Source organism: Acartia tonsa, chromosome 5 (assembly GCF_053477335.1).
Source record: "Acartia tonsa isolate MP-2025a chromosome 5, ASM5347733v1, whole genome shotgun sequence".
NCBI classification, from domain to species: domain Eukaryota; kingdom Metazoa; phylum Arthropoda; class Copepoda; order Calanoida; family Acartiidae; genus Acartia; species Acartia tonsa.
Genome location: NC_137264.1, coordinates 45633474 through 45660173, shown reverse-complemented (window position 1 = coordinate 45660173; position 26700 = coordinate 45633474). Strand labels below are relative to the sequence as shown.

The 26700-nt window shown below is 31.7% G+C and overlaps 1 protein-coding gene across 4 annotated transcripts in view; it reads right to left on the bottom strand.

Annotated features, from left to right (window-relative positions):
- Positions 1 to 26700, bottom strand: part of LOC145319632 (uncharacterized) — a 208770-nt gene that overhangs the window by 24632 nt on the left and 157438 nt on the right. For 2 of the 4 annotated variants that reach the window (XM_080161903.1, XM_080161905.1), the window contains 11 exons: positions 10514 to 10648; positions 8857 to 8924; positions 7385 to 7441; positions 6754 to 6853; positions 6070 to 6140; positions 4904 to 4961; positions 4410 to 4503; positions 3010 to 3112; positions 2635 to 2726; positions 2126 to 2218; positions 1427 to 1586 (listed from right to left, as the gene is read on the bottom strand). In XM_080161903.1, coding sequence (XP_080018029.1) covers positions 1427 to 1586; positions 2126 to 2218; positions 2635 to 2726; positions 3010 to 3112; positions 4410 to 4503; positions 4904 to 4961; positions 6070 to 6140; positions 6754 to 6853; positions 7385 to 7441; positions 8857 to 8924; positions 10514 to 10648 — 1031 coding nt within the window. The remainder of the gene's footprint in view (positions 1 to 1426; positions 1587 to 2125; positions 2219 to 2634; positions 2727 to 3009; positions 3113 to 4409; positions 4504 to 4903; positions 4962 to 6069; positions 6141 to 6753; positions 6854 to 7384; positions 7442 to 8856; positions 8925 to 10513; positions 10649 to 26700) is intronic. The other 2 variants (XM_080161904.1, XM_080161906.1) reach the window with 1 other exon arrangement.

The following is a 26700-nucleotide window of genomic DNA, read 5'->3' as shown; positions in this document are numbered from 1 at the left end:
TTGAGGACTAGTTTAATAAACAGCCCAGTGTCCCCTCTCTCTCTCTTTCTGTAAAAACCTGTGACGCCAAAGTTACAATAGCTTTTGGGAGATTTATTGACTTGTTTTTGTAGAATATAAACTTTTTATTTTGTGTATTTTCTTTTGTAAGATAGTTTGATTAAAAAAGGATTTTGATTTTTAATTAGTAAAACTATGTTTTTATAATATTTTGCAAAGCGAAGCATATTTTTAAGTTATATTCTGTCCGTTCGATATAACAACGTCGTAAATATCTTGAAAAAGATTCCTAAACGATTAAGTATGTTCTAAAAAATATCTAAGTATTAGTATTTTCTGGGAGGGAGGGGACCTTGGAATGTAAATTGAAATGTTACTCAAATTAAAGGCACATTCTCTGTTTTGGGTACTTTCATTAAATCTATAATTTTGGTTCAAACTTTTATCAAAAAAGGGTAATTTTGTTATTATCTTTGGGAATGTAAATTTATTTCAAAGTTTAGTTAAAACTTTTAGGCTTACTCTTATGGATTTTTTCTTTATTTGTATATTGAAAATACAAACACATAATGTTAATATTTATGTTTTTTTCATTTGGATATTTCGGATTATATAGATGGATTTAGATTCTTTTGAAGAAAGTGAAACAAGGAAGAGTTGGTCCATACTTTATATTAAAGGATTAATATTACACTAGTCACCAAAGTTTTATGATAACATCTTCTTATTCAATGGCTTAGCAACTTTGGAACAAATTGAGGTGGATTTTGATTGGTTGGTTTATTAAGTTGAGTGTTCAAACGCTTAAACTTATCATTGTAATCTACAGAAAGGGTAATTTTGTGTGTATTGACGTTGGGGAAGTACATTAATTTATCGGCCATTGTCTTGTCCCTTTAGATCCCTAATTAATAGACGTGTGCGTACGGACATTCCTATCCATAGAGTGGCTTGGATACCAAAAATATATGTTTATATCTACATAAGACTTTTCGTTGTATAAATATTATTATGTTAGAAAAACTAAGATTTATTTTAGGAAAAGATATTAAAATAGTGTTTTAAATGCGATGCTAATTGTATAATTACGAAAATGAAAAACTTAAAACTTAATGGGTTATATTAAATCTTTACAGGGATCTAAAAGGATAAGGACAATGGCTGATAAATTGATGTACATCCCCAATGATGATACACAAACTACCCCTTTGGAGATTGCGATTAGTGGTTGAAACATTTGGACACTTAACTTCATGAATCAACCAATCAAAATCTAATAAATGCCCCAAAGTTGCTAAACCAAAATTTGAGAAAACATTATTAGAAAACGTTGGGGGCTAGTGTTATAAATATCCCAATGTACCAACCCTCCCTGGTTTCTTCATCATCAACGCCTTATCCCTAAAATCCCTGAAAACACTATTACCTTTTTAAAAGTGACTGGGGGTGGAGAAATATCCTCATCCTCGTTATAAGAGCTGGCCCCGGATACTCTGGATGTCTGGATGTCTCTTTGGATGTCCTCGGTATCCTCGCTACTACTGCTGCTTTGCTGGTTTCTATCTGATGGGCGCCTCAAATCAAATCTGAATTATTTATAAAAATTAACAAAAGGCAATTACTGAGTCTATATGTCTGTTTTTCTGTCTGTATGTCTTTCTGCCCTTCTTTTAGTTTGTTTGTCCTTCCTTGCGTCCGTCTGTCCTTATGTCTGTCTATCTGTCCTTCTATATGTCCTTCTCTCTGTCAGTCTATTTGTCTTTCTGTCTGTCTGTCTGTCCTTCCTTCTGTCTGTCTTTTTTCCTTTCATTACTCTGTTTGAACTTTGGTCATTCTTTTAGTCTGTCTGACCTTCTGTATGTCTGTCTGTCTTTTCTTCTCTCTGTCTATACTTCCTTCTGTCTGTCCTTCCTTCTGTTTGTCTGTCCTTCTGTATATTTTTCATTCTAAAAATTTGTCTGTCCTTCCATCTATCAGTATGTTCTTATGTATGTCTGTCTGTTATTTTATAATATACCTAGAAGATCCTCTATTCTTAAATGTGAGCTTGGGAGCTATAGTCTGTCCTTATGTCTGTCTGTCTGTATGTTTTTTTTGTCCATCTGTCAATTATTTTATATTCTACCTGGAAGATCCTCTATTCTTGAATGAGAGCTTGGGGGCTGTAAGCCTGGAGCTTTTGCTGGTGGTAACAGGACTGGATCTGTTGTCAGAATCCCTAGTAAAATTTATTTTCTCAATCATATGTAAAGATTGATAGATAAAAATAGTACCTTTTAAGTATTGTGATTTACTATGATGTACCTAACACAGTTTGCTATTTAACACCCCCCTCCCGCAATATTTTTAAATAAACTGAAAATAGGGGGATTTCAGGAGTATTTTATCTTCTTTTACTTTAGAAGTTAGGTATGGTTAAATTCGGTAATGGCATAAAGAAAAAGAGCACCCCCCCTACTTATTTAGATTTATTTACAAAACAAGAAAGGGGAATTGTGTGCTCGCCAGATAATTTGAGCTAAAGCACCATGATAAAAAGTAAAAATAAAAATAAAAGAGTTAAAAGTGATAAAGAAATAAGGCAAACTATATAAATTAATAACATTAAAAATCACATTACAAAATTTAACTAACCTATTCTTAGTGCGGAAAGTTGAACGTCTACGTCCAAAATCTGAGGCTGACCGGCCAAATCCTTCTCTGCTATTCTCAGGGGTTGCGTCAACCTTAACAAATTGGAATCAATGATGTCCGTTTGTTTGTTTGTCATTGTTTCTATGTGTCAGTCATCCATCTATTTATTTATCCATTCATTCATCCATCATTTGGTCCATCTATCCATCCCTCTATCTATCTATCTATACCTGTATATTGTTAGCTATCTGTCTGTCTGTCTGTCTGTCTGTCTGTTTGTCTGTCTGTCTGTTTGTCTGTCTGTCTGTTTGTCTGTCTGTCTGTCTGTCTGTCTATCTAATCAATCTATATATACTTCTATCTATCTATCTATACCTGGATATTTTCAGCATCCTCGTCCTGTTCCTGAACATCCAGCGACCTGCTGCTAGCAACGGACAGAGACCTGCCACGGCTGCGGGGCCTTCCAACTCGAGACCTGGATCGATTAGGTACAATTTAGCGATGTTTTATTTGAAACAATAACATACGGGCATACATGAAAGAGATAAATACATAGGTTAGATAATCAACTTGGTGAGGTGACGTAGGAATCTAAAGGGATAAGGCAATAGTCGATAAATTGTTGTGCATCCAAGAAAATGGTACACAAAATTACCCTTTCCCTAAATTAAAATGGTGGTTAAAATGTTTGAACACTTAATGAATCAACCAATCAAAATTAATTCAAGTCCCCAAAGTTGAAAAGCCAATGAATAAGAAAATATTTAAAACAAACTTTGGGGACTTTTGTAATAAACAGCCCATTGTCCCTTTCTTCTCTGGAGGGAATGAGATAAAGAGGGAACTATTATACCCCCTAGAAAAGGTATTGCACGTTTAAATTTTTCCTCTTTATAATTGATCATATTGGCCTACTACTTTTAGGTTTTTTAATTCTCATATTTTCATATATGTCGATGAAAAGCTAAAACTTGAAGGCTAGCCCAGTAAGAGATGGGAAAATATAACCGTAAACGTATTTCTACAAATATAAAACTGGTTTCAACCTCTTAACTGGATGAAGCAAAATAAAAAGACGTAAATATTATTTTAAATAAAGATTTATGGTATTTACGTCTAAGATTTTATATTTTCTCGTATAAATAAATTTTACTTTGTAGGTTATCAAACTTTAAATAAATATATTGCGTAGCTGAAAAGCTAATATCTAAAAAGATACATTACTGTATATAAAAATTAGGGAGGGAGGGGACATTGGACTGTAAATTATACTGGTACCCAAAGTTTGAAAACTTAATTGGTAGGATCAAACTAGCAGTGTTCTACATTTCAATAAAACTCTTAAGGTATCTTAAGGGATAAGACAATGGACGATAAATTGAGGTTTATTCCCAATAATGACAAACAAAATAAGCCCCTCCACAGAATTATAAAGTAGTTAGCTTTTTTGTCTTTGTAGCGAAGGAACTTGGTAACTGTGAAACCGAAATAGTTTTCTTTTACAGTGAAGTTTTTATAGGTCTTGAGATGGTTTAAGGCCATTTTGTTTTCAGTGTTGAGTCTTGGTAAAGTTTTAGTCCATTTTTCTGCCTATATAGAGCCCCTAGATACTAGGAGCTTAGCCGCTAGTAGGTCAAAAGGCATAGACAATAATAGTTTGAAACCAACCAACCAAAATACAAATACCCAAAGTTTTTGAGCCAACAAATAAACTTTGGGTACAAGTTTAATTTACAGTCTAATGTTCCCTACCTCCCTGGATATTTCCATACCTGAAACCACTGGACCTTGTGGTCAGTTCGGCTGAATCTTCTCTGGAGGTTGTTATCTCGTTCCGCGAGTTCTTCACTGTAAAGGATCTGCGGCCTAGAAGATTTAATCAATTCAACAGAACCGCAAATTATTGCTACAGCACTAATTGCCCCTTTTACCCTTTGTATTTAACCGCCTTTTAGATTATTTGCTATTTTTATTAAAAGGTTGCGTGATTATGCTAAAATTTAAATTCTTATAAATCAAACTTTCCTCCTATAATAAAAAGTCCCCAAAGTTCCTAAGCCAACGAATAATTAATATTAATATAAAACTTTGGGGACTAGTTTAATAAACAGTCTATTGCCCATCTATACAACACTTGTTAAAATAAAATATTGCAATTTTTTTTCATAGATTTTTAATTATTCATTAAAAGGTTTTTTTTTAACATACATAATGATATACCTTCTTTGAAAAGCTGTTATTGATATTTTAATTGACAATTACTTACTGGCAACTGGTGCATCCTCCTGGGCTCTAGATTTCTCGTATCTTTTCTTCAATCTCTCCTTTAAAAAATAATTATTTAATGGATGTAGAATATACGTGGATATTACGGCAGGTTGCTATTTTTCCTGTCATTAAATGCTCAGTTCGCTCATCCAGTAGGAGAGAAGGGGGGTCGTTATAATAGCCCGCTACAAGTTTCACTTTATCATAATACATGATAATCTGGTATAAGATACATGTAATAATAAATCCATTAATGATTCCATCCCAAAATACAAAATTTTTGGACATTAGAATTTCCTTAGGCAAAGTTTTATAACTTATAATATGGGATAAAATGAAAAAATGTCCTATAGTGCCATCATAATGTGGTCAAATTGATCCTACAGTGTGTTACTATTAGTATGAAATTTATGAAATTTTATCTTTATTCATTGGTGTCATGTTTTCTTTTTAAATCTAGCTTGTTCAGCAATAAAATATTTCTTCAATTTTTCTGATTGTTGGATTCATTTATAAACAAGGATGACAACATCCATAAAAGCGAAGCTCTGAAACGATAGGACAAACGGACATTAACACTTGTATATTGTCAGAACTTTATAATCAGAGTAAAAATGAATAAGAGTCAAAGCAAAATTGTTGGTGAATTTGTTGAAAAACTTCTTTAAAAAATGATAATGTTTATGGACATACTTACATTTTATGGAATTGATTATATAGTACTTTATTGTCCCAGTAATCAGTATACCAAAAATCAGAAAAATCGGATAATTAGATCACATAAAATGTGTTTTTAAAAAAGTGAAAAATCAAAAAGTTTACAATGGACGTACGGCCATTCTGGTAATAATTATAGAGTTAATACGCTTTCTAAATTGTACCTAACTACTACAGGAACCACCATGCAAAGTTTGAAATCGATAGGACAATTCTAACATTATAATAATTATAAAAAAGCTTCACTTTTGAAAATGCTGATACATAATTTTAATATTAACGCCAAAAGAAACACTTTTTTCTATAAAAAAAAAACAGGGATGACAACATCAATTTATAGCGCAGAACAAAAAAAAAGGGACGGACGGACAGAAGGACAGACACACATTTATAATTAAAGAGTCTTTAAATCCATGTTTAAATGCTGCGCTTGTAATATTATGTTACCTTCAAAGAATCAATAGCAGATTTTCTTTCATTAGCTTTCACTCGATTTTTCAGAATATTCGATTCCTGTTATGATCAACGTTTTGTTTTTGATAATTTTGCAGAATATGAATAGTAGTTATTTATCGCATCGTATTGTAGACAGCTTTCCGTAGATATTAAAAATTGATTAAAACTGGTATAATTGAGGATAATTGTCTCCAAAACGATGCTGGACTTGATTTTTCAGTATTTTAATCGGTTTTGAAACCATACTGGAAAAGAAATATTCAAGCTTCATATATTTTTGGCCTTTATGACATTATTGTGATATTGTAACAAAAAAAAAATATTTTGGAAAGGGGCTTATTCATTACTAACGGCCCCTGAAAGCCACTAGAGGCACTTCAGTTGGTAGGAAGAGGGGATAAAGTCGACCACCTACTTTCAATTTCAGTTTTTAAAAAGAATTTTTAAAAATGAGTGATGGGCATTTTTACAGGGTACTATTTCTCTTTGGAAGATGGTGCTATCCTCGTCCAAAAAAGTTAACTACTTTTCCTGATCTTATGAAATCTTCACTGTAAAGAAGAACCTTATCGGTTCAGTGGTTTGTGAGATCCTCTGTTTAGACAGACAGACAGACAACGATATTCTGTTACCTTTTAAATAATTATTAAAAATAAAACATATTTCAATCCTGTTCAGCAGCTTCCAGTTCGTTAATTTCATTCTCAAATACCTCCGACTCGGCTGTGGCATCATTGAGCAGCTCTCCAGCAGTCTCGGTAGCTTCCTGGCCATCCTGGACATGTATGTAGACAGAAATTTTAATGGATCAGACAATAAAGATAAATTGATGTACATCCCCAATAATGATAAACATATTTACCCACTCTAAATATCATTGGTAGATAAGTTAAGACATTACTAGCTTGGAAACAACAAATCAAAGTGCAATAAATTGTATAAATTTATAGTCCATTGTATTTTGTTTGAACATTCAAGCTGAACTCCTTGGATAGCTTTAGGCTATTTTTTCTAGCACCTCACTCTTTAAATGCATACAGATCGACAAGAATCTTTTTTAACGAATGATATCACTAACCGCTGAACCGTTAAAAAACCTCCCAATTTTTAAAACCTTTTTCTATTTATATCTAAAATAAAAATTGGATTATCAAATTCAACTCTCCCTTCCTCAAATGCTCCTAGAGGACTTTAGGGGGCGTAGCCGCTAGTAAACATTTACATTATTTCCATCATATAACTCTATCAATCCTAAGGGATTAAATGAAAGTTTCGCTTTTTGAACAATTTATAGAAAAAGTGTTACCTTCAAAACAGAAGTTGGTTTAATTTCTGAGATATCCGAGGGTGGTGTACCAGCAATCTAGAAACAAATATCAATACATTTTTTGTGAAGATTCACATGAGTATATCCTATTATATATAAAGTAGGAAGTTTTTTGTCAGTAACTTAAGATGAACCGATTGAGTTCTTTATTCAAGGGAAGCTTCACATAGGTCCCTGGATGATTTTAGGCTATTTATCTTTTAGGGATGGTTTTTGACTGTTTTTCCTCTAACTTTGAATACAGATGCCAGAAGCGCAGCCGCTAGTACACTAAATATAACTCACTCTGGGATGTTGTCCTCCTTGTTTATTTGCTATCTTTATTTTGAAAAAAGGATAATACAAATTAATTTTCCAACAAAACAAACTAAAATTAGAAAATAAAAATGTCTAAATCTCAGAAAGGGAGAGGACATTGGACTGTAGTAAAAACATACGGGTACCCAAAATTTATATCCATAATATCTTATTAGTTGGCTTTGGGTACTTTTATTAATTTGTTTACGATAAAATAAAAGTGCCCAAACTTTTCAACCATTAATTTAAATCTACAGAAAAGATAAATTTTATTGGGATTTATTTGAATTTATTGTTCATTGTCTTATCCTTTAGGAACCCTGCTAATAATAAACAATTCTTAACCCTTTCAGATCGGGGTTTTTTCAATGTAAAAGCGGCCTGACCACTATGACTTGTAAAAAGTAATTTTCTCTAAATATGTACATGAACCACCAGAAAAAAAATTATGTCTCTAACTGTAACAGGAGCCGAGATAGAGGGTGGGGTCAAATAAGCCCCCCCCCCCCCCCATCTATCAAGGTGGGAATTAGGGCCCGATCTGTAAGGGTTAATATATTTATAAACCCAGGAGAAATCTTGAAAATTAAATTCAAAAGAAAATTTAATTAGTCATGTATTATCAATTTTAAAGGATTATGAACTTCAAAATAAATAAACAACAACATATATGGCTCAGTAGAATTTTAATAAAGAAAACTATGCTCCAATTAACATATTTATTAAGAGCATTTCTTTATTAATTTTGTTTTAATTCAACTTTGAAGAAAATATAAAAAAAAATAAAACATGCAACCTTACTACATGCAGGGGTTAGCTTATAAAAAGACATTTTTAAAGGATTGACTTACCACTGCTTCCTGGAATATAGCCTAAAACTTGCCCTATACCAAACAAGATTCTTTAAAAATAGTGAAGCAGTGTCCAAAGTTTTCCATCAATAATTTTCTACAGAGGGGGGATATGATTGGGGGTGAACATCATGTTATCGTCCATTGTCTTAGCCCCAAGGGGAAAGAGCATAGGCTAACAAAACTGGTTTCGTTATTTGTTCGTAATACGATGCTATACATGATTTTTCAGTATGACAGAGAACCGGTTAAAAATCCAGCGGATATAAATCAGTTTCGACGCAATACTGGGAAACATTTTACCTGGATGATAGTTGATGGTTCATCTGTTTCAATGGTTGACTCTGCAGTTGTATCAAAACCAGAATTTCCTACAAATATGAAAATAAAAATTAAAAACTTCACTTTCTACTATGTAGTAAGAGCAATGAAAAATATAAAAATCAAGTTTAATTTGAAACTAATTATTTTACTATAAAGAGACTTTTTTGAATGGTCAATTAAACAACTTAATAATGTAATGACTTAATTCTTTTTTATATTTTTCCTAAAAGTCTCTTATCATTAAAGTTAATAAGAAAACCTTTATGGAAAATAAAATAAAAATGTATTTTCCTACTAAATATTATATTATGGAAATCATTTTCTAATGTAATTAACAATTTAGAGTGAAAAACAAAAAAGTAGATAAAAAATTATAAAGTTTTCAAACTTTTATTCATTTCTAAAGGTTTCCTTTTAATTTTAAAATTTTAATTCATGTGAAACATTAAACATTTTAAATTTTACCTAAATTAAAAAAAATAAGGTAAAAATCTTAATGAATGATGTTTTTTTTAATCAGTGCAAAAACATATAGAGTGCATATTAGAGTAAAACACTAGACATTAGAGTAGAGTTGGGCTGGATACTTTTTTGGCCGGATACCGGATATCCGGCTGATTTAAAATGCCGGATATCCGATTCCGGCCGGATATCTGGTCAACGTTCGATATCCGGCAAATTACCGGTATCCGGATAGTTTCATTATATATCCGAATATCCGGCCATCCAAATATCCGGCCCAACCTTACTGCACTAGAGGGGGAAGGGGGTTAAATAACTGTATGTCCCTATCCCAAGGACCTTGTGCCGACTCATTATTGAAAATAAACCAATAGTTTCGGGAATATTAGAACAGCCAAATTTGCTAGCAGACGAAAAAGGTCCTTGGAAAAGGGGGCAGGTAGTTATCTGTATATACGTCTATACTATCTGTTCAGTGCATAATACAGTGCTTAAAAATATCAAGGTACAAACAGAAGAAATACTACCAATTACCCTAAAGGTGTACATTCATTTCCCCACATGTCTCACATCAATGAATCATTACAACAGCATCAAATGCCCCTTATTCTATCATTAATAGTTTTTTCTTGCATCGTATTATAAACAGTTTTCCACAGATATAAAAATGTACAATTATGCTGAAGATGCCGAAGGCACGGGCTAAAAAACTGATTTTTATCTTATGATTGTACATTTTTAAATTCGTAGAAAACTGGATATAATACGATGCTAGACATCAATTTTGTATGGATGAGAACATGTTCTAATCCAACGGATATTAATCGGTTTCGAATGAATACAAGAAAAAAATATTTCCATATTTTGAGAGTTTGATAAGCTGGAAAAGCTGTATGGATGTAGAATGTACGTGGATATTATAGCAGGGGGAAAATTGTCGTCAATTTAGGTTGCTATTTCCCCTGCCATTTATTGGCCAGTGCATTCATCTAGTGTGGGAGGGGAAGGGGATGGGGTATTTTACCCCGTCACAAGTTTCACTTTAATAGAGAACAATATATTCTGTTGTAAGATCCTAGTAATAATAAATTAATTTTTGTAATTAAATGTACAACCAATTCTTAGTTTTTGCTGAAAATAATAATTTCTAAAAAAAATGGACTTTACGAGTCACCTGACGCCGCCGCCGTGGTGTAGGTCATGCTGATGTGCTGCCGATTGTGCTGCTGTACTTTGCTTTGGCGGCCATGAACGGCGGCTGTATGCTCGCCCCCATCAACTTTAAACGCTGTCGGTTCGCCACGAAGCACTGAAAAGTGGGATGCATGGTTGTTGAGGAAGGTTTAGTTTTAAGAAATGCGCAAAAATTTAACAAAATATAGCAGTGATATAATCCTGAAAAATAAATCATGCTTAAAACTAAAATTTCCTCAACATCACTGTGTGGTGCTCATGGAAATAAATATGAAAAGTTGACAAGATTTTTTCTTTAAAATGCACATTGGGGCAAAGACTACTGAAAATTATCTTGTCTGTTCTCCTGGCTAAGAACTTATGGTTTGCCGTATTTAATGAAATTGTTCTATAATCTTTAAATAATGAAGCTACCTATGGTGCCTGTAAAAAAGGGGGAAAATAAAAAAAACTTATTGCCTAAGTACCCAAAATGACATTATATTAAAATAGTCAATTATTCTAATATGACATCATTTGGAATCATTCAGTCTTTGTATTTGCTTCTATTTGTAGGCACCACAAGGAGCTTCTTAAATAATGAAATCCTAATGTGTCTTTATTTACCCCACTGTGCAATGGATGATCATAATCTCAGTCACTATTCATAATATTTTCATGTTTGTGCATTTGTGTGCATTGCATAAGTGATAATGGATCATGGAAAGAAAACAAAGTAACAGGTTTTGTTGTATTATCACACTAGCTTTTAATAGGTTAGGTAAATGCTAATGATTGTCCTGCAAGGCTAGGCCCCACAGTGCAAATAGGAGAAAAGCTACTTTGAAAATATGACAAAATCCACAACTTAGTTTTCTTTCCATGATCCGTAATAGCATATAACATAACAGTGAATTCATTGGTGTAGTTATTAGGAAAGCAAAAAAATGGATTTCATTTATGTGATGAAAAAAACAATGTTGTTAAGTTGTAATTTATTGTGTCCATTTTCATGCTTTCAAATTGCATATAATAAATAATTAATAACTAGGTAACAATATATAATTTACTCTTTTGCTGCAACAAAGGGAATATATGGGAGAGTTGAGGGTAAGGGTTTTATATTGGTAATCAGACAAAGATTTGTGGTGTATACAGTTGATGAGCATGCAGTTATGTTAGTATTTTTTTTTATATTTCTTTCTCTCTCGACTGTTTCACTTTTCAAGCATGCAGCAGTGTGTGCACTTTGTACGTACACAGATTCATACATTAATTCATAATCTTGCGCTACATATGCATTATATGCATCTAATCATGAATCATATATTTTTTTCTGTAAATTAATTGAAATGCTGTTCTAAAAATAGACATCAACTGAGTACCTACAGCAGATTAGAATCAGTTTGATTTCACTTTCATTATTTCCTGGTCACATTTGTATTATTATTTAGGCTAATATCAATTTAGTTAGAAATATGAATATCCTTAAGAATATTCATATATAAACAAACACATATGGATAACAAAGACAAAAGTAAAAGTTTTAATTGTTGTTGGAAACATTTTTAGCATGAGGGATTGCCGACAAACTTATGCAAATTGGCCTAAATTTGGTTTTCCAATTCAATTATCATAGAGAATTTATAATTTGTGAAGATTAGCACTTTTTCTTTATCTTTTAGATCTTGATGTCTATTGATGTGTAAAAATGAAAAAAAATTATATTTAAAACTCATGGTTTTCTATGTTTTCTCAGCTATGAAGGAAAACTTGACAGGATAGCAATTTATTAAAATATTTTAATCAGTAAACCCTTACAGTTTTATTAATCTATTTTCCTTAAATCTTCTGAATGCTTTATTATAAGTATAAAAACAAAACTTCATATGATAGAAAAAAGATTAATAATTGTGACGCTACATAATCTATCCCTGAAAGATGAGTTCTCTTTACGCAGGGGTGATTATTGCACCCTGCACTATTGTGCAAGATCCGTTAAAAAAACACAAGAAAGAATATTTTTCCAGAGCAATACATTTTACTTATAACCACTATTTTTAGCAGCAAAGCTTTTCTATGAATTAGATATATCAATCTGTCTATCCTCCCGTCAATCACTTCAGTCATGGCGTCAATGTATTTTAGCCCAATAGATGATTTTTGAAACAGTTAATTTGATAATACTATATCGGTTTATTTTTCAAAAAATCTGGTAAAGCTGCATTTTCGATTATTTGATAACACATCAAAACATACTAAAACTAAAACCCTTCTTTAAAATCATGGCATTCAACACAGAAAAAATATTTTGGAAGAGCTATAACCTATTTAAATTTTACTTGGACAACAACAAAATGAATCAACAAAATTGATGAGTGGAAAGTTACAATATAAAATGACGTAAAAATTTGCATATTTGACAATTTTTTCTCTCTCTTTATAACATCTTAACTTTTTTTTGTAGAACCCACTTCAAAGATATTTTCAATGAAAAATAAAATATACTTTTTATAAAGTTATTCAGAACTGTCGTCACAAATTCTTAGAAATTATATTTATTCTTTATAAATAAAAACATATTTGTATTTACATGTATTTTAAGGCAGGGAGAGAGGGGACATTGAGCTATTTATAACAATAGTCCCCAAAGTTTTATAATATCTTTTTCTTATATGTTGGCTTAACAACTTTGGTTACTTTTATTAAATATTTGGTTGGTTGGTTCATTAAGTTCAGTGTGCAAACGTTATTGTTTGAGTAATATTATATCAACGTGTTCATCAATTTATTTGCCATTGTCTTATCCCTTTAGATCCCTGTTTTAGTGGAAACATTGAATAGAGTTAATGTTTCTTTTATACGTAAGCAGATCGAAATTTTGTATTTTGTCACGTATATATTATTATTTCTTTTTTAAAAAGCTGTTAAGAATAACTTATGTTTTAATGGACACCAACTTTATAATTATTTATACCTTTTCTAAACATTGAATTATAATTTGTAAGATCTTAGATGAGCAGAAAATGTATTTTAACTAGTGGCATGTACAGGGTTTTACCAGGGGGATTTTGAAATCAAAGGGATATAAGACTGTGGAAGGTAGGCCTTCCCAACTTCAATTTAACACCCCTTTATACTACTTCCAGATTGCTCATGTAATCATAGATGATTATAAATTTACACCTATTTCTTCAACAAAATATTTACCAGCTTCTAAAGGCAGAATTAAACCCTTTGGGGTTAAGGGGGATAATTTACATTTCCTATCTAAGTCTAGTCAGAGAGAGAGAGAGGGAACAATGGTCTGTTTATTACACTAGTCCCCAAAGTTTTATTCGTTAGCTTAACAACTTTGGAGACTTTGGAGAATTATGATTATTTTGTTTATCAAAGATTAAAAGGTTTCAACCACTAATTTAAAGGGTAATTTTGTTTGTAATCATTGGGGATGTACATCAATTTATCAGCCGTTGTCTTATCCCTTTAGATTCCTGGTTTCTAGTAGTCATGGTTAATTAACTGGTTCAAGGCCCCTCTTTAGGCCTTCCCTTACTTCCTTAGAATAAGTATCATCAAATATAAAGATAAAGAATAGGTATTTTCTACCAGAGAGAGAGAAGAGAGAGGGGACATTGGGCTGTTACACTAGTCCCCAAAGTTTAAAATAACGTTTTCTTTTACGTTGGATTACAAAACATTGGGGAATTTACTGAATTTTAGTTGATTGGTATATAAAATTGAGTGTTCAAACTATTTGACCACTAATTCTAATCTACGAGAAAGGTAATTTATGTATCATTATGGGGATGTACATCAATTTATCGGCTATTGTCTTAGGACAAGGATGATACTAATGGAAAAAACTAATCAAATCCAAAGATACTGCAAACCAACATTAACAACAGAGCTTAAAATAATGAACAAGGATGACAACAGACAAAGTGAGTCATAGAAAATAAGTTCAGTTTTTGTAAGAAATCCTCAAGAAAAGTTTGGAATCTATAGGGTGATTTTAACATGCCAAAATTATTTCTTTTTTCATGTTCTCCCTTTTCTATTGAAATCTAGGATCTATTGAAAGTTGTAACTAATCATTCAATTCTATTCTTTAGTAAGTCTCCCCCCCCCTTTCTTAAAAAACAAGGTTGACAACACCCATAAAAGCGAAGCTCTATAACGGTAGGACAAACGGACATTAACACTTGTATAGTGTCAGAACTGAATAATCAGTTGAATAAGAGTCAAAGCAAAATTGTGAGTAAATTTGTTGAAAAACTTCTTGATACAGGATAACGTTTACGGACATACTTACATTTATATGACTTGATTATAGAGTTGCTTTGCTTATAATATTGTACTTTGTTGTCAGGAATACCCATGCAAAGTTTGAAATCAATAGGAAAATTCTAACATGCCTAAATTAACGAAAAAAGCTAGCCGTCTAGGACGTACGGACCGATCCTAATTATAGAAAAGCTTCGCTTTTAAAAAGTATGCATCCCTAATCTCATAATACAAAAGCAAAAAGTAGGAGAGACTGAACTATAAATCATACTGGTACCCAAAGTATTATGTACACAATATTTAATTTACTGTCTCAAATACTTGATTGGGTACCGCAAAGTTCCAATATTCTTCCATTAAATTGATTCTATGGAAAAGGCCTTATCCCTTAAAATCTCTGTGAATAAATGTGTGTATGTCCATCTATCATATCAAGGAAGTATAAATAGACTTTGACAGACAAATGTACCTATTGAAAATATGCAAACTTTTCAGAGAGAACAGGGACTATGGGCTTTTTCATACACTAGTCCCCAAAGTTTTACAAAAACTTTTATTATTTGTTGGCTTAACAACTTTGGGGACTTTGACTGAATCTTGATTGGTTGGTTTATTTAGTTGAGTGTCCAAACTAAATTTTTTTACTTTTTTTTTTTTTTTTTTTTTTTTTTTTTTTTTCCGACATAAAAGTTTATTTTGACGGATTAATTTTATTATAAATACTTATAAATACACTGAAAACTAATCATCTCAGGAGTAGCCTCAGTTATAAGACAATTAGTTCATAATTTCATTTAAGTATAAAAAGAGGAAGAAAATTATTTTATTATCGTTTTTTTATTATTAATATTATTTCAAATATAAATGTTAATAAAAAGAATGGAAAAAACGCACTGAAACGTACAAAAATAACTAAATCCTAGGAAAGTTTTACATAAAAATTGTAAAAAAAAACTGAAAATGAATTTCCAGATCTCGCGCGGGCAGGCAGGCAGACAGACAAAGTAGGTTATGTTTGGGTGTGTTGCTTGCCGCTGGTTGTTGGGGTGTCACTTGGCGTTGGGTGTTAGTACCAGACTCTTAAGAAATGTGGGGGGGATGGTTTTAGTAACCGACACTGATCAAATAGTCTCCCAGTTTCTCTGTCTTTAGTAGGGGTAATTTTTTGTATCATGATTGGGGATGTACATCAATTTATCAGCCATTGTCTTACCCATTTAGATCCCTTTAATATATTTTTAGTTCTGCTTATTCTATTACTAGAATATGTTAGTCAACATGGTTTTATTAAAACTATCCTCAAAAAAACCTGTATGACAACGTATAAAATGTTTTTAAGCATATTTGTCTATCTTTTTTGTCTGAAACTTATCTATACAAGCAAAAGCAATAGACATCTTGAAAAATCATCCATCAAATCGTATTAAATCTATATACAAACTTTTTAATTGATTTTTAATCCTAATGCAATAAAATAAGCCCCTATTTTTAAAAGCGAAGCTTTTCTATAAATTAGGTGCGGTGCCTCCTTATGTTCGTCCGTTCGTTCATAACTGTTAGCTATTTTTTGTTAGATACGATTTAGGAAGCATACCAACTCTATAATCAGGAAGCATACCAACTCTATAATCGTTGATTTTAAAACTTTTTTGACAACGATTTTTCATGTGATAAAATTATCCGATTTATCTACATTTTAGCATTCTGATTCCTACGACAACATAGTACAATAGTTATAAGATAAATTTCTCCTTAAACAAGCCCTAAAAATGTAAGTATGTTCTTTTTTGTTTTGCATCAAATTTACTTACATTTTTTGTTCAAACTTATACTTTATATTCTGTTTTTTTTTTCAGTACTGACACTCTACAAATGCTAATGTGCGTTTGTCCTACCATTTCTGAGCTTTTCTAATGTTGTTTTCCTTGTTTAATCTTTGTTTTTTTTTTAACATTAAACATTTTAAAACAAATTTCATAATTATCTATACGAAATCGAAAGAAAATGCAAAAAAAATTGAAATAAAAATATTTGGAAAAGAGAAGATATCTTTTTTTCATATTTTCAGGGATAAGACACGGATATAGAATTGATGCACGTCCTCAATGATGATAAACAAAATTATACCTTTTAAACAACATTTAAGTGAAGTAAAAATATTTACCCAATAAATAAGAGAAAGCGGTTGATAGAACTTTGGGTAAAACTATAAATTTGACTACAATGTCCCTTCCATCCTTGCGTTATTCTACATGAAGAACTGGGGAAGTATATAAATTTTTAGTCCATTATCCACTCCCTGAAGCTCGACAGAAATGTGATTCTTGAATTTTTGATATCGCACATCTAACACTCTCTCTCAACTTGGAGTAGTATTTTATAGAGCATTTTTTTTGCTGTTTTTGTATCAGCAAAATGTCAAACAATACAGGGAGGGAGGGGACAATCAAAGATAAATTACACTGGTAACCAAAGTTTTGGAAACACATTGGTTCAAACTAGCAGTGTCTATTAATTTTAATCCATATAAGGGGTAATCTTGTTTATCATCATATGGAGTGTATGCCAATTTATCGTCCATTGTCTTACCAAGTAAGATTCCCCTGCATCAAAGAACTTTCTGTTTTCTCTATGAATTGAAGCAAATATCAAAATAAAAATTTTCTCTCATTTTTTATTCAAACATAAATATTTTAGTTTTCAAAGTTCAAATAGTTCATCCCCCCCCCCCCCACCCACTTTTGGTAGCACGTCTTCTCTAGAGTTTACTTTCATTATTTTCTTTACTTCCATTTAAAGACTTTAAATATAGAGATGATATGCTCAGAAGATTATGCTTAATTATCCTAGGAATCTTTGTTAAAAAATGCAAGGATTATATTATCACAGGCCAGGCTACAATTGAATCAAGATAAAAGTAAGTGCCGAGCTCTGGGACCTATGTATGGTGAAGTTAGACATAAAACCATAATGATTCCAGGTAAAACCAAAATATTTCAGCGGGATCTTTTTGAGAAAATTAGATTTGAAAATTTCAAGTTCCATTTTAACCCCCTAGGAGTTGCCGCATAATCATGACAAGAAAAGCAAAGATTATTTATTTTAAATTTTGAACATGTTTGTTTTTATATAGTTCTTCATAAAACCACTCCTGAAGGGAGCTAATTAATGGCCATTTTTATCAGTTGCTTTGCTAAGGTCACGGAAATTCAGCCCTAAATAAATCATATATAGAGAGGTTTTATGAAAGACTTCATAAAAGCAAAGTTGTTCAAATTTTTAAATAAATAATCTTTGCTTTAACTTTTGTCTTGATTTAATTGTAGCCTGGCGTGATCAGATTTAATCAATTAAATGATAAAACTGTCTTCCTATAAATGATCATAAAAATGTAATGTTTTCTAAATTGTACATAACTATTACAGGAATCAGCATGCAGAGTTTCAAGTCGAAAGAACAGTTTTAACATGTCTCATTTGACAGCAATCATTCTTGTCAAATTTTAGAACTTTATTTTATTTATTTAAAAGGTGAAAATTGAAATTACATTTATGTAAATAAAGAATTAAATTAGATAAGTGGTTATTTAAATATTTAAACTTTAAGTATATGCAAAACATTTTCAAAATTAAAAAATTGTATATAAGACAATTAAAAATCATGATATTTAAAATGAGGGATATAGAAAATTGCTGATAAATTGATGTACATCCCCAATGATGAAACACAAAATTATCCCTTTTTTAGATTAAATTTAGTAGTTGAAACGTTTGAACACCCAACTTAACCCATTAGTGACGAACCGGCTTTTAACGCCCGGTTCCAGAAAATGCCGAAAAAAACGGTTTTCAGTTTCAGGATTGCATCATGCTCGCATGAGCATACCCTTTACTGCGCTGTTTTTCAATTCCCCCCAGAGAGAAGCGTTTCTATCTATTCGTTCGGCCACAATCTTTCATCGAAAATGGGTGAACCAAGAAAAACAAGGTGATTTAAAATACCCCTTCTAACTTTTTTGTTTATGAAGTAAAGTTAGTGATTTTTTTCGTGAAATTTAAAGTTTATTGGCAACTACATTCATTTGTGAAATCGTTTTATTCAAATTATTATTTTTTATATGATTTTTTTATCGTTTAATTATGTTCTATATAACTCCGGTTCGGCGTGAGTAAAAATACTCGCTAGTTTTATTGCCCTGCTCGGCGCGAGTAAAGATACCCGGTTTTAACTTTTCAACCATTAGATATATTAGATATTTTTTATCATTTATTATTCTCTTCAAATGTAAAAATTTCTTTATTTCCCAATGATAAATATAATTGATAGATAGATAAATAAAAGGATCGATAGATAGATAGATAGATAGACTGATATATAGGGATAAGACAATGGCCGATAAATTTATGTAGATTCCCAATGATAATCAACAATTGTTAGATAGATAAATAAAAGGATGGATGGACAGATAGATAGATATATCTTGGTTTAGACTTTATTACATAAATATTTTTAAGGGGAGGGGGGGGGGGATATGTAAATTTGATGGTTTTAGGCCATTTTTGTTATCTTGATATTACTCTATTATTATATTCTTTTGTTTGTGATATTTTTTAAATACTTTAGGCCAAAGATATGTGATAAGTCTTTTCTAGTCTTTCCTTTATCAATAGAAATTATATTTTTTTATATATTTGTCAATTACTGATACTACTAGAATAGTTGCTATTCTATAATTCACTTTGGACGTTCAAAAATTACATTATCAATATCCCTCCCATTATTATCAATACAAATATTAGCAAAAGTTTTAAAACTTCCTCGAAATGGGCTTTTTTAATCGAAAAGGGCGGTACCTATAGCCAAAATCTTAAATGTGATATAAATTGTTTTGTATGTTAGTTGTAGCTCTATCAATTACATGAGATTATGTAGTTTTCAATTACGGATCGTATCGTAGTTTTAAAAAGTGTTCATCTCACTTTGGGCGTTCAAAAATTACATTTTTAACTTTTGGGCCAAAAAACCGGGTATTTAGGTCGAAAACGGGCTTTAATGCCGGGGGAAAGCACAAAAAAACGCCAAAAACGGTTATTAATGCCGAAAGGTTTCTTTACTCGCGCCGAACCGGTTTTTTTTGCAACTTTCCTGTGCATGCCACTAGAGCAAAACAAAAAAATTGGAATTCCGTTTTTACCATTATAAAGCTTCCCTGAGATTTTCAGCTCGATCGGTCCATAAAAGTGGCGCTCGGCACTAATGGGTTAATGAATCAATCAATCAAAATTACTAAATTCAAAGTTGCCAGGCCAGCGAATAAGAAAACCTATCTATGAAGCTAAGCCAACCTCTATGAAAGAGAAAATAAAACAGTTAATGCCATTTAAAATAACAATGCTCTAAATTATTGTTTACAAACATGCTTTCAACATAAAATTAAGTTTATCATCATTCTCTTAGGAGGCAGGGAGGGAGAGGACATCAGAACTATAAATTGCAATGGTACCCAATGTTTTATAACCATGTTATCTTATTCGTTGGTTTAAAAACTTTGGGTACTTTTATTGAATTGTGTTTAATAATGTCTACACTTTTCACTCAATAACTTTAAACTACAGATGCGCTGGTTTTGTTCATAATTATGTATTTAAATTCGCATTCCATTGTCTTATTCTTTAAGATCTCTGATTTTTGCAAAAATGTTTGTATGTGTGTGTTGACTGTAAAAAGTTGCTAAAATACTTTTTCTTGACAGGTATTTAAATAGGGATTCCTGGGGCGATTTAGAACAATATAATCACAATACAGAATTAAGGTATATGAAGCTGACATTATATTGTCATTTCTATACTTTATTATTTAAAGAAACCGCGAAAATTTAGCACAAGACATTTTTCTAAATTCTCATTTAATGAGTATATTTGAATTTGTTATATATAGCTCTATCATATATATATTGAAAATTGAAAAAAAAGTTAAATTGCATTAAAAATGATATTATAGAATTAATTAATTTTGCTTATTTCACGGAAATGTAGGTTAGTGGGGGAATTAGAAAGGGAAAAGGAAAGAAAACAACAGGGGAAAAAGGCAACATTTCAGGGATAAGACAATGCATGATAAATTTACGTTTACAATATTCTCATCTTATCCCGTTGCCTACAGGGTAAAAGAGAACATTGGACTGTAAATTACACTGGTATTCAAATTTGGCGTAGAAATTGGGTATTTTCATCCTTTATTGGTTGGTTTTCAACAAATAGTAGAAACAAGTAATTTTGTTTATCATCATTGGGAATGTTCATAAAATTATCATCCATTGTCTTATCCCTTTATATCCCTGACACGTTTCACCTTGCTCTGGTTGTGAATAATGGGTGTTTCTAACCTTGGGCACAAAATACACATACAGGAGGTGTCCAGATAAAACAACAAAATACCAGGGAGGGAGGGGACATTGGGCTGTTTATTTTTATACTAGTCTTCAAAGCTTTATTATAATGATGTTTTTTTTATTAGTTGGCTTGGCAAGTTTGGGGACTTTTTAATGGATTTTGATTCTTTGGTTCATTAAGTTAGGTGTACAAAAGAAGGAGTATTTTGTGTATTATCATTTGGGAAGTACATTAATTAATCGGCCATTGTCTTATCCCTTTAGATCCATGACAAAATTGGTTGAATTATTAGATTGAGAATCTAGTGTTGCTATATTTATTGGCAAAATATTGGTGGGATTATTAAAACACTCCAACAACATCTAAACTCAACAACACAAATATATACAACAGCGTAGACGTGACACACACGCACACACACACACACAACAGCCATCCAGGGAGGGAGGGGACAATGGGCTGTTTAGTATACCAGTCCCCAAAGTTTTATCATAATGTTTTCTTATTCGTTAAACAACTTTGGGGACTTGAGTGAATTTTGAATGGCTTATTCATTAAGTCGAGTGCTAAAACCTTTACTCTAATTTAAATCTATAGAAGGGTTAATTTTATGTATTATCATTGGGTATAGACATCAATTTGTTTGTCATTGCCTTATCCCTTCAGATCCCTGACAGCTAACACATCTCTGTGCTGTTGAATATATGTGTGTGTGTGTGTGTGTATATATATGTGTTGTGGTTTGATTTAAATATTTGCAAATTTATGTTCGCATGTCGCTTTCATATTCACTATTTTATTTGCACTGCTTTCAAATTTTAAGAAAACTTATCAGACAAATAAAAAGGCTAAGGACGAAACCACTATCATATTTAATAATTAATCAGTTTTTTTTGTATGTTCATTAAGATCTAAATAACCTCTAAACCGATTTCTTTATGAAAGTTTTGTGTTAGTTTTAGGCTATTTTTGTCCCCCCCTTTTCCATCTTTCAGAGGCCCTAGATGCTAGGATCGCAGCTACCATCCTATTTTGTACTATTCAGGAAAGTCATACAAATGTCTTGGGCTGGTTTTAGTCGTTTTTTCTGACCTCATTCGCCCTCCTCTAGAGGCTAGGGGCGCAGTAACAAATAAAGAAGGGCTATTCAAATGTGTGAGAGGCATTATTTAGAATTTTGGCAGGTCAGGATAACAAAATATCAACAAGACATATATTAGAAGCGAAGCTTTTCTACTTTTAGGGTGTGTTGTCTGTACGTCCCCTTAACAATATTTAATCCAGTAGGCCATTTCAATTGTTAAATGATCTTTTAAATGTTATTGACTTTGACGATTCAAATCTGAAGCAGTTAATAGTGCCTAATAAAAATGACGTCAAACAATACAAATGACCATTTATATGCCAGTATACATTGTAATTGACCTATGGTAAATTGTATACTGGCCTATCATTGGTCATTTGTATTGTTTAACGTCCTTTTTTTAGGCACTAAAAGCTGCCTCATCAAATCTTAATATGTAAGTATATTTTAACGACACTTTTAGGTGTTGTTCAAAATAATATGGCTCTCTATTCGGTTTGTTTTGTAAGATTCGTTTGGCTTTTATAGATGTTGTCATCCTTGTTATATAGATATATAGGTTGGGGTGGGTTGATGTATATCTAAGATTTCCTAGTTTCAAATATCTCAACAGAAAAAATGGCTTGGACCGCTCCGTGCAAAATGACAACAAAAAGAGTTTTATGTCCCAGGGATCTTAAGGGATAAGACAATTGACAAAAGTATTTTTATTTCAAATGATGATAAACTAAATTACCTCTTCTGTAGATGAAAATTATTGGTTTATACGTTTTGATATTCAACTAAACCAACCAACCAATTAAAATTTTATAAAATTACCAAGCCAATGAATAAGAAAACGTGATAATCAAAATACAAAATGTAAAGATTTTTAAAAAAAAAATATTTCCACCTCTAAGAACCCTTTTTCTTCCTTTTTTGTGTAAATATAGTATCGCAATAATGAGGTTTCTTATTTGATATTTTTCTATACCACTTGGCACCAAAATTATAAAATATACATACTAAAGCATAATTTTAAGAGGAACAGAAACTTTTCATAATAGTTTGTAAGTTCATTGTTTTTTTTATTTTTTTCTAGCTGCTCTAAATTTTCATAAGCTGTAATAAGATAGAAAGACAGAAAGGTGTCAGGAAACAAACCCCTACACTCTCCATTTTTCACTTAAAAATGGCTTACGCACCCTCCCCCGCCCCCCCCCCCCTACTAAAATTTAGGTGTTTTGTCCTTATCTTGATATACATAAAAAATGTGATAAAATTACAATTTTCCTAAAAAATGAATAAGTATACAGATAAGAAGATTTAGTAGTATTTAAACCTAAACTATATTATTTATTTTAGAGCGGCTTCACTTAGTGATATTTATGGTTTAAGACTATTTTAGTATCTTCTTATAAGTCGTTGGATAGCTTTAGGCTATTTATATGTCCTCTCTTTCCTCTTTCGAATACATGCCTTTATATGATAGGGGCGCAGCCGCTTGTAGTATTATACATCACACAAAAATATAAGAAATATAAAAATATGAAGAAAGACTGGGATCTAAAGTGATAAACCAATGGCTGATAAGTTGATGTACATCCCCAATGATGATACACAAAATTACCCTTTCTGTAGATTAAAATTAATGGTTGAAAAGTTGAACAATCAACCAAGCAAAATTCAAAATTTTCTAAAGTTGTTAAGGCAACGAGTAAGAAAACGTTATCACAAAACTTTTGGGACTAGTGTAATGCACAGCCCATTGTCCCCTCTCTCTTTGGAAGAATGACCAACTGATTGATCTCCAAATTATTTTTTAGAATCTTATTTCCAACGGAAGACAATTGCGTGCTAAAAAAGTTTAGTGTAAAAAAATGTATCTGTCAAGTTTCATGACGACCAAAAAAAGAAAAGCCGAAGAGGAAAAAGCGTCTCCTTGGAAGGTGCTTAAAGTCCTTAATATCAAATTATCACAGTAAATTATTTGCTTTGAGAGCCTGTTTTTTAAGTGTGATTAAACTAAAAAAATTTTACTTTGGAATTGTGAGTTATCATTTTTGTTGAATATGTACCAAAGTAGTGGAAAAAAACTAAGATTTGAAGAAAAGAATAGTTATTCCTCGCATCGTATTATAAACAACTTTCCGCGGATATAGAATGTACAATCATAAGATTAAAACCAGTTTTTTAAGCCCCGAGGTGCCGAAGGCACCGACTAAAAAAACTGGATTTAATCTCATGATTGTACATTTTTATATTCGTAGAAAGCTGGATATAATACGATGCTAGACATAGTTTTATCTTATGGATGAGAACCGGTTCCTATCCAACGGATTCGAATGAATACGAGAAAACATTTTTAAATTAAGAACAATTATTTCAAGATATCCTATATGATAATTTAGAAAAAGGCATCATAATTTCTGTGGACAATGACATACGTCCATAAGAACAAAGTAAAAAGTAGCTGCGCTACTTATTTTTATAAAGCCATGACGTCCTGTTGTTTCTGAATATGGACCGCAAGGACTATTTTGCTTCACACGCCAGGAAGGAAGGGGACAACAGGCTGGTTATGAATATGGACCGCAAGGACTATTTTGCTTCACGCGCCAGGAAGGAAGGGGACAACAGGCTGGTTATGAATATGGACCGCAAGGACTATTTTGCTTGACACGCCAGGAAGGAAGGGGACAACAGGATGGTTATGTCACTAGTCCCCAAAGTTTTCTATTAACGTTTTCTTATTTGATGGCTAAACAACTTTGCGGACTTTTATTAAATTTTTATTTGTTATTTCAAATGAGTGTCCACACATTTCAACCACCAATTGTAATCTACAGAAGGGGTAATTTTTTGTATCATCATTAGGGATGTATATCAATTTATCGTCCATTGTATTATCCCTCTAGATACCTGGCTTTGCGTACAGTCATTTCTTAAAGTTAAGTATATAAAAAGGTCATACTCTGTTAATCTTTTGTGCTGTTATGATAATAACTAAGAATCTACTTCAGATCGTTGTGCACATCCCAAATGATGATACCCAGAATTACCCCTTCTGTAGATTACATTTAGTGGTTGAAACGTTAAGGCACTCAACTTAATGAACCAACCAATCAAAATTCAATAAAAGTCCCCAAAGTTGTTTTAAAAAATCGAATAAGAAAACGTCATATAAAACTATGGGGGGCTAGTGTAATAAGCAGCCCAATGTACCCTCCCTCCTTGGTTTGTAAAACATATTCATAATAGGACAGAAATGACAACTTTCATCTTTATAAGTGACACAAGCCATAGCAATATATATAGTCAACTTAATGTCTCCAAGTTTAACTGGTATAAAACATCTATATTTGGTCACAGACAATTTGGATAAGACAATGGACAATTATAAAAAACAAAGTTACCCCTATTGTATATCACATTATTGGTAGTTAAGTTTGGACTCTGATAGAAAGTTCCCAAAGTTTTATAGCTAACAAATGAGAGAATGTGTTTGAAAAGTGTGAAATAAATAAACTTTCTTTTTAGTAGTTCTAAATATATGTTTATGTTAATTTTCTTAACATATTGTGAAAAAAAACATAAAAGCGGTGAAAATTAACATTCTACATAATAATCTATTATGCTAACAACATCTTAAAAAAAAACACTTTCTCCTCTCACTTATTAGTAGCGAAACTACTCTATAATTAATCATGTCTGTATGAACGTCAGCAATACAGTGGGGGGATATGATTATCTGGGTTGTTATTTAAGATAGTCAGCTGAAATTTCATTGAATATTTCTATGACCTACACACTATTACTTTTTATTTATCTGTAATGACAGCTGAACATCTGCAATATAACTTTCTTTGCCATTTTGCTACTTATGGATGTTGTCATCCTTTTATGGCTTTTAACTAACATATGTTCTTAAAACTTTTAGAAAATCTTCTAATTTTTGCAAGTAACATCAGCCAAGATTTGTTTATGGAAAAACCAAATAATTTATTGTTTTCTTCTTCTATGTATTATCTAGCTATATAATGACTAAAATTTGCTAGAAATCGGAATACTATCTATCTAACTAACTAGCTGAATCTAAAAGGACGAGGGTTATAAATCATTAGGGAAAAAAAATATTTCATAAATTATCAAAAAAGGTGATTTTTGAATAAAAGGTAATAATCAAACGTGCAATTAATTTTCAGATATCAATTTTAGTGAATATAAAAAGGAAATAGGAATAGTTTTGCTGGTGAATTAGATAACAAGGACAATAACATATGCAAAAAAACAAAATATAAAAAAGGCATTCTCTAATAAAAATGACTGATAGGGGGCAGGCAAAAGGCTAACTGACACACACACAACTCACATGGCACAACTATTTACTAGTTGAAGTAACCTGTTTAAAAAGATTTGGTTAGGTTTGAAAGTAAGAAATATGGT